The 12,046-nt window shown below is 36.0% G+C and overlaps 1 protein-coding gene across 7 annotated transcripts in view; it reads right to left on the bottom strand.

Annotated features, from left to right (window-relative positions):
- Nucleotides 1–12,046, bottom strand: part of TTC21B (tetratricopeptide repeat domain 21B) — a 96,732-nt gene that overhangs the window by 66,844 nt on the left and 17,842 nt on the right. For all 7 annotated transcript variants that reach the window (XR_014264624.1, XR_014264625.1, XR_014264626.1 and 4 more), the window contains exons 8-13: nt 11,296–11,394; nt 9,703–9,895; nt 9,159–9,256; nt 8,651–8,851; nt 5,059–5,188; nt 1,081–1,238 (exon numbers count right to left, since the gene is read on the bottom strand). Coding sequence is in view for 3 of the 7 variants with exons in the window: in XM_082464909.1 (XP_082321035.1) it covers nt 1,081–1,238; nt 5,059–5,188; nt 8,651–8,851; nt 9,159–9,256; nt 9,703–9,895; nt 11,296–11,394 (879 nt within the window). In the remaining 4 variants the exon portion in view is untranslated. The remainder of the gene's footprint in view (nt 1–1,080; nt 1,239–5,058; nt 5,189–8,650; nt 8,852–9,158; nt 9,257–9,702; nt 9,896–11,295; nt 11,395–12,046) is intronic.

Raw genomic sequence — 12,046 nt, forward strand, 5'->3', positions numbered from 1 at the left:
CTGGCACTGGGGTCACAATGCACCACCAGTCTTGAGAACTACCGTCCTAAGAAGCAGGCATTATCTTCTGCAAACCTTGCCTGGAGCTTGAATTCTCCAGTGCACTAAAGGGTTCTCACATAGAAGGGCTCAAGACACTGCCAACCAAAGCAAAAGTCTGAGAGGCTCCTCCTTGACTCCAGGTCGCTCAGGAAGCCCCTGAACCTAGGATTTTCCATAATGATCAGGAATATGAGATGTTCACACTGAATATCTTGGATAGAAATCTAGTGTGTTTATATCCTCAAACCACATACCAACTTTCAAAATGACTAGCTGTTCTCTGATGATGTTTCTAAAAAGAAGTTATTAAAAACCAAGGTCCAAGAAAGAAACAGGCAATAAAATAAAATCCTTATACATAAAAATATTTGGCACAATGCTCTACAGTCTACAATTATCTCTACATTATTCATATTGCATTTAATGTTCACTATAATTGTAGGGTATAATTATATAAGTTTTCTAGAAAAGAAAACTGAGGTTCAGAGAGAAACGGGTGAAAAGACCAGACACTATCTCCAGGTCTTTTGTTGCCAAGTCCATATAGTTGTGTAACTACACCACAGTTGCATCCATTTTTTTTCTCCTACTGCTAATGAGTTCAAAATATTTTCCATTAAAAATGCATTTATGGGCTTCCCTGGTGGCGCAGTGATTGAGAATCTGCCTGCCAATGCAGGGGACACGGGTTCGAGCCCTGGTCTGGGAAGATCCCACATGCCGCGGAGCGACTAGGCCCGTGAGCCACAATTGCTGAGCCTGCGCGTCTGGAGCTTGTGCTCCGCAACAAGAGAGGCCGCGATAGTGAGAGGCCCGTGCACCGCGATGAAGAGTGGCCCCCACTTGCCGCAACTAGAGAAAGCCCTCGCACAGAAACGAAGACCCAACACAGCCATAAATAAATAAAAATTTTTTTTAAAAAATGTATTTATTAGCAAAATATTACAGGCTAAAAAACAAAATAGTTGAATATGTAAACATTTGCTAAAGGTTCAAGGAGGGCGATATGTCTCATCCACTTGAGTCTGGAACACTTACCTTAAAATTATAGCTCAGACAAAGTTCAACAGACTGAGAACACAATTTGAATTTTTCCTGAGACAAATAAACCTGAGCCATCAGGAGATGGGCATCTGCATAGGAAGGACTGTGTTCTAGGCAATGCTGCAGATTATTATAAGCTGCTTCAGTATCACCTAATGAGGAAACAAAGCACTATTATAATACAAAATGATCAAGAGGAAACCTGAGAGAACACGGAGAAAAGTATTTAGTCTATGGATAGTTCTGGTGTTTGAACTTGAAAGTTCTCTGTTCGTAAGGCCTTAGCTTAACCTCTACCTGCACTAGTCAGTTTCTTTCTAATACGCATGAAAGAATACACCTAAAGCCAGGCCATCCCTTGGTCGTAAGGAGCAAATCAGGAAAAGTATGTGAAAAAATCTGAATCCATCACCACTGTAACTGAGAGCCCTTTAAATGTACCTGTATTTTCCCTGTCAAAAAAATGTTTTTAATTTACAATTTCATTAAAATAAGTTATGTTAAAACATAGAAATTTAAACAGTTAGAATGTTATAGTGCCACATCTAGGCTAGAAATTTTACTACTGTACAAAAAATAACCAAAAAAGGCATAAGGATATATTCCAGGGGTTTAGAAATGTGAGTTACAGATTTACAATGCCTTTAAATACTAACTGAAATATCAAATGTTTTGGAACCACAGGTATTGTACATCTGGAAGTCTTTTTCTTTTATTGTAGTTGGTTTACAATACTGTGTTAGTTTCAGGTGTACAGCATAATGATTCAGCATTTTTGCAGATTATATTCCATTATAGGTTAGTAAGTATATCTGGGAATCTGAAAATAGAAGGAAATGATCAAGATGAAAGTGAACAGAATATTGGAATCTACCTTGGGCTGACAGATAAGGTAGAAGAGGCTCTTCAGAGAAACAACAGCACAGACTCTAGGTGCTAGAAGTTTCGTGATGTCACCCACACTGATTTGCATTTAGCCATCTCATAAACTGGCCTTAAGTAGGTGTAGCTAGGCCAGCTCCCCATGTAACTCTGCTAAGGTGTCCGTTCAATTACTCTCTGTAACCTTACCTGACACCTTAACAGACAAAGTAAGGCTAACAGTCAGGCCTTCAGTTCCCAACCGCTCAACTTTCTTCTAACAGAAATCCATTTAAACAGAAAACACTTTCTTAGAGACAGAGGAATAATGAACAATAATTTAGCTGGGGTAGCACAATAACATTAAATACAGTGTCTAAATTTGTCAGTTAACCATCAAGCATAATAAACATTAGATTCTTTTTCACTGTGATGCAATCCAACACTCAGAACTGTGCAGACAGAAAAAGAAGGGAAGATTAAGCATAATAAATTTGCATGCAAATTACCACCCCCATATTCTTTTAGGAAGGAAGAGGATTAAGGAGATAACTTGAAAAAAGAGGTTATTACTAAGTGGAGAGAGTACATAGAAAAGAATTAGGGTTTGCAAATAAGAGACCGGAAAAAAAATGAGGACTGTATGAATAACTGAAATCATAATCTTTTTTGTTTCTTCTAAAGACAAGGAGGAAGAATATGTCCGGTTAGCTTCAGGAGGCCACTAAGGATTTCAAAATGGAGAAACGGGTCATCACTGTTGGGAAAAAACAGGCCATAAAAACAAAGATCACATCGATATCACATTCTTATCTAAGAGCAGCCCAATTTCTCTTGAGAGAAAAATGGAAGAAATTTCTGTCCTGCAGTTCTGCCTTTGTCAGGTCCTATGTAATAAAGAATTTGGCTGGCCTTTATCCCAGGGAGACAGGGAGACAGTTCCCAGGAGACAGTCTCTAAATCTTGGAATTTCCCAAGAAATAGGAGAATCTTTGTTATTCGTGGTGGGCCCTGAGAGCTTATGCTAATGACGTGACCAGGACGGTGGCTGGCCATGCCAGAAAGACCGACCCTGTGAATAGAAGGGTAGGGCTTTGAGCCACCTATACCAGCCTAACCTAGGGAGAGGGGAGATGGAGACTGACTTCAACCACATGGCCAAAGATTCAGTCCATGTCTATGTAATAAAACCCTAATAAAACTCTGGATACCGAACCTTGGGTGAGCTCTCTTGGTTGCTAATGTTCCACAGGTGTCGTCGTACATTGATGTGTCGGAAAGTGGATGTGTCCTGACTCCACAGGGAGAGGACAATGGAAGCTTCACATCTGGGACCCTCCCAGACCTCACCCTCTGCGTCTCTTCCTTTTGCTGGTTCGGATGACTTTCAAATTTCAGTTTGCTATCATAACACTCTAATCCTAGATATAGTGCTTTCCTGAGTTCTGTGAGTCTTTCTGGTGAATTATCGAACCTGAAGGGAATCATAAGAACCCTTAAATTAGGAGCAAGCTAGTCAGAAGTGCAGGAGGCCCAGGGAACCCCTGAACTTGTGGCTGCTATCTAAAATGAGGGCAGTATGATGGAGAATTGTGCCCTTAACCTGTGAAGTTTAGCCCAACTCCAGGTAGTTGGTGCCAGAAGTCACTGTAGTTGGTGCCAGAAGTCACTGCACTTGGCAATTTAGCAAGAATACTGCTATTTAGACACGTGCCACCACTGTTTCACATTATTTCAGGCTGCTCTTTTTAAAACTGGGGTTAATATACAAGACTTTCCTTCCTAAGGCTTTGGCAATTAACTATTACTATATTGAAACTGATTTATATCAAAATTCAAAATAAATAATGAGTGTTTACTAAATTAATCACAGAACTCAAAGTCCCAGTTTGATCACCTAGTAGGTGATACCGGTTCTAACTGGGAAGAAAGTAGAAATATGATGTGGCTCAATAGAACTCAATCAGAAGAAGGTATTAGAGAGTCACTTCTTACAACTAGAGTATTTTAGAGGTGAAACAAGCTTTTGTCATCATTTGGTTCTCTTTTTAAAACAGTTAAAGGGACTTCCATGGTGGCACAGTGGTTAAGAATCTGCCTGCCAATGCAGGGGACACGGGTTCGAGCCCTGGTGCGGGAAGATCCCACATGCCGCGGAGCAACTAAGCCTGTGCGCCACAACTACTGAAGCCCGTGGGCCTAGAGCCCGTGCTCCGCAACAAGAGAAGCCACCGCAATGAGAAGCCTGTGCATTGCAACGAAGAGTAGCCCCCACTCGCTGCAACTAGAGAAAGCCTGCACGCAGCAGCGAAGACCCAACGCAGCCAAAAATAAATAAATAAATAAATTTATTTGTAAAAAACCCAAAAAACAGTTAAAACTGAAATCCAAAATATTAGTAAGGTCAAACTCTTCACTCATTCCATTATGTACAAGAAGTAACTGTTAACGATAATGAACACCTTGAAGCTGGTTTCTGTCCTATAGGACTTTACAAACTTAACTTACTTTGCATAGCATTCAGCCAGCAAAGATACACACATAAGTACCATATGATGGTCTATTTTTATATATATTGTCATACATATGTTTGTGTCCTAAAAATCTAAGGTTATAACTGAGGATATTTTTTTAAAGCTATGTATAACCAATCACAGAAACTAAATAGGAATTAATCAATGAATTTCTTAAGGGCCTGAAACCTGGTGAACAGCACATTTGGTCATGCCAATGAGTCAACAATTATAAATTATAATCTGTTCAAAGGAGAGATTAAAGACTATAAATTATACTGCCAGGACCTAGTACCATCTGATGGACTTTTTCTAAGTGGTAGAACTGTATTTTCCCAGAAATTCACTTGAACCACAGAAGTTTATAATAATTTTTTTAAAGAATTAAATAGTAAAGAAAGTTATGCAGTTTTATTTTGGATAAAAATTACTCATCTGTGCACACGTAAAATGTGCATTTATGTGACTATTCTATGAAGACTATTCTATGTGACTATTTTACGTGACTATTCATACGAGGAGTGCTTAGTTTGTTTATACAAGTTCTTATCAACATCAGAATATAAAGGTTATTTTAAGATTTTAATGTATACCTTACCCGACAAATATTTCACTTTTGCTATTAGGAAGACAGCTTGCAGAAGACCGGGAACAGTTCTTACTATAGTCTCCAGGATTGAGGTACAACGTCTGAGAAGTGGAGAAAGAGGTTGCCCAGGACTTGCAGGCTAAACAAATCAGCAGATCATTTTTTATAGGTTTATAATAGTATTTAGCTAAAAATAAACACATATTAATTGTAATGTGAAGAGCAAAAATCACATATTTTTCTAAAATTTGTCTTATTCTATTTATTGCCCCAAATCTTTACTATTACTGGACTAATACTAATTTATCTCCCTGGGATCTATGAACAGACTATATAAATGATGGCTTTTGCTCAGCAAAATAACTGTGAAATTATTATACAGTTACTAATTTGATAACATATGAAATGAGCGTATCTGTTTAAAAACTTTATCACGAAAACATATCTGTTCAAAGGAATGATAACGAGAAGTAGAGTTTCTTGCTGGAATTGAGAGTCAAGGCAATGTGAGTTCTAACTCTAAACCTGCCTTGTGATTTACTCAATTGAGTAACTTGCACCACCCCCTAGAATACTGTAAGGTCAGTTTTTAGAGAATTCAGATTTCATCATTCTAGTAAAAATCCGAAGGTTGAACACTCACGTATACTACACCAAATGTCTCATACCTTCATATTCCCCACTTTTCCGCCTGGCATGCTGTAGGCCCTCAAATTTTTTTTCTCTTTTTATTAATAGTGAATACGATAACTAAAGCAGTACTAGACCACTTTTTTATTCTTTTAATGGCTGTCTATTCAACCCATCTTTATCCAGTGGTTATTCACTCACAACTTAGAAATGTGATATTAGAGTTTAAATATCAAATGTTCATTCTCCCTGCTTTGCCTTACTAATGCTCCTTCCTTTATCTGAAGGATGATCCTCCCATCCCCCCAATCTTACACTCCACATACACAGATTCTTAACTGGAGCACCGCCTGTTACTGACCGTCACTCCTACGAAGAGCCACTGTTACTAACAAGAAAGTGTGGTTATCTTCTCACTATGTGGAGGCACCAAAAAAATGTGTGCTCACAAGGATTTTCAGAGTATAAAACTATTGGTGCCTAGAATACTTCAACTTCTTGAAATTTCTATAGCACTTATAATCTACATAATAATTCAGCATTCTTTGTCTTATACAGTTCTATAGTAGTTTCATATTTAGTTTTGCCTCTTTTATAGGGCTAAGGGTCTTTATGTGTCTCGAAGACCAGACTTTTAAAACTTCTTCACGCAGTAATGGGTACAGAGTATATTCTTAAAACATTTATTTCTTCAGTGTAACTGGAAATAATGAAAGCATAGGTAAAAGGGTGAAGTTCTGATAATGTTCTCTGCCAATTGCTAAGAATTACTCATTGAAAACAACCATTGTTTTTTACTGTAATTTCACAGAGAATCATAGAAAAAAACCAGGACTTACATGGACAACCTCTAAGATAATATGTTTGATTTTAGAAAGTATATATATATAAAAGGGCCAAAGTAGAAACGGAGCTGGAGAGACAAGTCTGCCTTTCTGATATTTCCCCACGAAAACAGCATTTTAAATGCTAATCAGATTCTATCATGCTGATGAAGGTTATATTATGGAAAAATAGGATGTCTGTGGACTAGGGACCCAACTACCATTCAACACGTTATTTCTTGCTCCTTGTACAGTTTACTCTTGGCAGAGCTGCCAGAAGGCTCCTTTTAAAATGCTGAACTGGATCGTGCTGGAAGCCTTCTAGTGGCTCCCCACTGTACTCAGAACTGAAGCCACAGAAGTTACCACACTGGTCTCTGTGCTGAGGCCTCGCGGTGACCACTCCCCAACTCGTCACTCTGTCCTGGGCACACGCATCCCTGTGTCCCTTTGGGCCACCTGCACAACGGCTCCCTTTGCCTGAAACACTCTATACCATATTCCCATGACCTTCAAGTTTTTGTTCAAATTTTACCATCTTAATGAGGCCTACCCAGACCACCTTATCTAAAATTACTACCCCCTCTGCCCTGTTATTTTCTTCTGTGATATTCCAACATACTACATGATTGACTTAATTATATTATGTCTCCTCCTGCTAGTACTCATGTTTCAAGAAGGCAAGGGTTGTAGTTTGTTTTTACAAACTATTTCCCCAGCTCTGAGCAACACACTGGTACAAGCACTTGTTGAATGAAATCTAAACACTGCATGAGTACTGAAAAATGCTTTCCAACTCATTAGCAACTGAAAACAGATCATGACTGAGACTGAGATCAACCCCAGGTGTGATTCCAGACGGATTAGTTAAAAAAAAATAGGTTATGAAAGTCTGGAAAAGGACATGATGATCAATGAAAGGCAGCATGAGTTCCCTAAGGGAAGGTCATGAACAGTTACTGAAGTTCATTTACAGTTACTGAAGCTGTAAATCAGAGAGAAGGCTAAAAACTATGCTTTTAGGAATGAAATTATTTGCTAGTGCCCGTCACGATATCCCTGTGTTAAGTTGTGAGTTAAGTATAATAAAGTCAAGTCATCTGCTTACTGTCTGTAATGAGAGTGTTGACTAATGGATCCACATTAACTTGGAATGAACTCCCTGGCAATACAACAGAGGGCTCCATTCTTAGTTCTACTCAGAGCTAGATAGGCAGATGACAATCAGGATCCAAAAGGACAAGGTAATCTTTAATTATGGGATAAATCTGGAGAGAGAAAATTTCACAGGGATAAATGTAGAGTCCTACACTTGGGTCCAAAGTTACAGTGAATAACAAATCTAAGGACTTTAGTTAACAGTTAATTCAATAGGGGTCGATAATGTAATGTGATTCACAAAAAAGGAAGCTAGATGGACATCCAGAATTAGTGAGCAAAGAATCTAGTCTAAGTTTTGCAGTCCAAATCCATATCTGGAAGAGTGAGCTTAATGAGGCACTGATAAAATGAAAAATATCCTCAGGCTTACAACCAGCGTTCTCAAACTATGTCATGAAAAAAGAAATGGTTGGAAACCTGGAATTGTTTAGAGGAACATGAAAACTAATTTCCAAAATCTGAAGGTGTGTTTTATGAATGAGGAATGGTCCTTGCCTAGACTAAGTAACTGGACTTGCTCCGTGTCACTCCAGAGCAGAAGAAGGACCGATAAACGAGTGAATTTTTTAATATAAAGAGAAGTCTGACTTAACATAGGAAATACAGTCTAATAATCACAGTTATACAATAAGAACTGCATCTCTGAGTGCATCCGGAGATGGGATGGGCACTTAATGAGGATGTTGTGGAGTAGATTCAAATACAAGGTGGGTGTCTGAATTAAATGACCTCTAATAGTTTGTTTAAATTTAAGATTTTAAGATTTTATGAATTACAAATGAATGTTTGTAAACCAACACATTTATTAGTTGATAGTAGTCATTACTGTAAATAGTTTCATTAAAAATTATTTCACCTAATATAGATACAAATACTTCCATTTTAAGATGCCGATTATAGTCTAACATGTAGAACATAATTTATTAGCTACTTTCATAAAACACCATGTAAATGCATCCTTGAAAATAAGTCCCAGAATTACTTACCTGCAATGGACAGAAATTCAGATATTCTGTAATAATTTCTAGCAAGAAATCAGGATTTAACTTCTCAAAATACTGTATGCCAAGAGGTAAATCTTCTAAGTGTGAAAAATGAGTGTCTAGGACATCATTTAACAAATTAATAACTTCTTCTTGTCGTTTATTTTTCTTCATAGCGAGAACTGCATGTAAATAGGTTAATTCCTGGAAAATAGGTAGTTTTCATAAATTACTCCATGCAGCTATAAAGCCATTTATTTCTACTTAGATTTCAAAAGTATATGAAGTGCTATTTATGTACAGTATTTGTTCAAACTTAAATATTAGCTTGGATGGATTTTTAGAATCTTAAGTCTAATTATGCACGGAGGTAAATTAATAAATGTAATTACATACTAAAATTAGTGTACATTAGCCCTCTAAAACCATTACTAAATATTAAGACATTTAAAATTTCATATTTTATAAATAGTAGCTAGGATCTACCATCTGATAAAATAAAATACTATACCGCCGATTTTCCAATAGACTGCTGAATTTCACTAAGGAATTCTAACTGCTGATCTGCGTCCTGTAGTTGCCCTTCTATTAATTGACATTGGATAAATCCTAAAAAAAAAAAAAAAAAAAAGACAAAAATGGCAAAAATCCACATCATTTCAGGCACGTACACTTCAAGCTAACACAAACAATATTAATTAAACGGTTTTTTTTGCCATAATACATCAAAGTTTTAGATTTAAAAACAAACACAGAAAGAAGAAAAAGAGTGAAAGAAAAGAAAATGGGTGGCTTTGTACCACAGAAAATCAGTTACTATGGAATTCATAATTTATGAGAATTATCTCATAAAAATCTATTCTCTTAAGATAGTATTTAAGAAGTAAAAATTTTATTCTTAAAGGTACATGATTTTTTTTTTCTGTTATAGACAGTGGAGAACAGTTTAATTTTAGAAAACCATAAAATATGTCTTTTCTTCTTTAATGGCAGGTATGAAAAGCAATCATTACTCGCATCTGTATGGGGAACACTCATAGATATGGTTGTCATACCAATTAGTGCAGAGACACTGGTTTCATCTAGTGTCATGGCAGTCTTATACCACTTCAATGCCTCTTTAACTTTCCCCTGTAAAATCATTTGGTATCCAAGTTCTGTAGCAAATTCTGATTGCTGAGGAGTTAAACTAAAAGCTCTCTCTAGTAATGTTTGGGTTTTTTGAAGAATCAGTTGACTACGTCCACACTAAAAAGAAAAAAAAAATTTAAGTTACATTAAAGCTCTTCCACTCGAAAGAATTCATTTTTTCTAAATGTACATATAAATAATTTTTATTTCACAGATTCAGAATGTAGGAAAAAAATAAAATTATTTCATAAAGAAAAATGAAACTGCTCTATTTACTATCTAGACAGTGCAGCAAGAGTTCATATCCTAACAGAACTTAAACAACCTTATGAGTAATGCTTTTAAAAAACAGCTATCTTGAAAAGTTTACTGCTTCTAATGATGCTGCACAAGCAAAATCTTCAGAGCTCTTTTTTCAAACTGTCTCATGATCAGAAACGAAAATCATTACTTTAAGGTTTTATATATATTTATGTGTGTATATATACGTGTGTGTATATCTAGAGTAATATATAGAGATATATATATTTTATTGAATATATATATTTTTATTGAATCAAAAACTAGGACAAGGATCTGCTTTACCCCTAAAGACAAGTATACCACCAGTGAGAACCACGCCTTAGAATCTTCTTGAAAAAAAGCCTTCAAAATTATTTCAAGAAATGGCAATGCTGTCAGAATAAGTATATACTTTTTGAACATAACAACTTTGAAGAGTCGTTACTTGCTAAATTGTTTGATTTGTTGTAAAGTAATAAAAACCACGTGTCTGGCAGTAGGTAAATAAAAAAAGGTAAATACCCCCCCTTAACTCAAACTTCCATAATAGTGGGGCAGGCGGGGCAGGGGCAGTTCCTCTAAATTTCACATGATCTGACAATCTTTGTTTTTAAATAAGAGAATTCAGTTTATTCATGTCATTTAACAATTAATATCCTTGATTATTTTCTTTCAACTTTATTTTAATAATTATTTTACTTACTCTTGTGTCTCCTTTCCTTATTTACTTTTTTCTAGTTAACTTTTCAATCCTCTCATTTGTAGTGATTTTAAAATTCTGCTGTATTTTGCTATTCCATTCCCAATTACCTTCTTTTTACTGGGTGCTTGTAATAAAATCATTTCTTTATTATTATAAAAAAATAAGATAGCAACCACTTCCCCCACCCAAATTAGTCTACTACCCACTTTACAACATTCAAAAAATAGTTTTAAAAACATAAAACAAAGAACAACCCTAGTCGTAAATCCTACGCTCTGATTCCCATTTCCTTTGTCTGGAAGGCACTTCCCTATCCTTAAAGGATTCACGGGTGCCACTTCCTCCATGATACCTCCATGATGGCTTCTGATAGCTGGAAACTGTATCTCCTCTGAACTACCTTAAGAATGTATCACATATTTATAGACACATCACATTTTCACTCTAGGTCATGTGCTTTTTGGTGCCTCAACATTTGTGACTAATTTTGTATTTCCAGCTACAAATAACAGAGCTCCGCTGGCACTCTTACAGTTCTGCTGAAGGCTATTGTGATATTATAAAAAAGTTGAGCATTCTGTGGTTCCATGGCATCCAGCGCATTTCCTAAGTTTTCCAGCTTGGTGGCAGCCTAAAACAAAAAGTATTCAGTATTATTTAAAAATAAACTAAGAATAAAAGAACATAATACATGACATGTACACTAATAAATATTATTATTAATATTTAAAAAGATCTTTGCTTTTATAAAGTCCCCTTCTTCCAATGAAATCTTATATGTTGCAAGAGGATAAAAGGTCCTTTTATAAAAAGTTCAATAATTATAAATAAATAACTGCATTTTAAAATGTGTTTCCTTAATAATTGTTATTGAATGGAAACCTTTGGGTTTCCTAAGGGTGGGTAAAGATACCCATAATATTCAATTAACTATACATGCCAAGCTCCCTCTCCAATAATTAATTCATAACACACGAGATATGAATGATAACACATTTACAAACATTACTATAATATGAGATCAGTCCTTGGATTACCTAGATAGCTTGGTTTATATTTAAAATATTTTCTAGAACAGAAAAATCAGATACTTGACATAAATAATTTCAATGCCTGGAAAATTTACTGAAGAGTTGCTCCTCTAAGATTCTTCTAGTATTTACTGAAGTATTTACTAGGTACTATCACATTATCCAATTTAACCAGACTAAATACCAGTCTAAATCTATTACTTGTTATAATACTATTTACTTCAGACTGGATTTTGGCATTCCATAATCTAG

This window comes from Balaenoptera physalus (assembly GCF_965194825.1).
Source record: "Balaenoptera physalus genome assembly, chromosome: 6".
Lineage (NCBI taxonomy): Eukaryota > Metazoa > Chordata > Mammalia > Artiodactyla > Balaenopteridae > Balaenoptera > Balaenoptera physalus.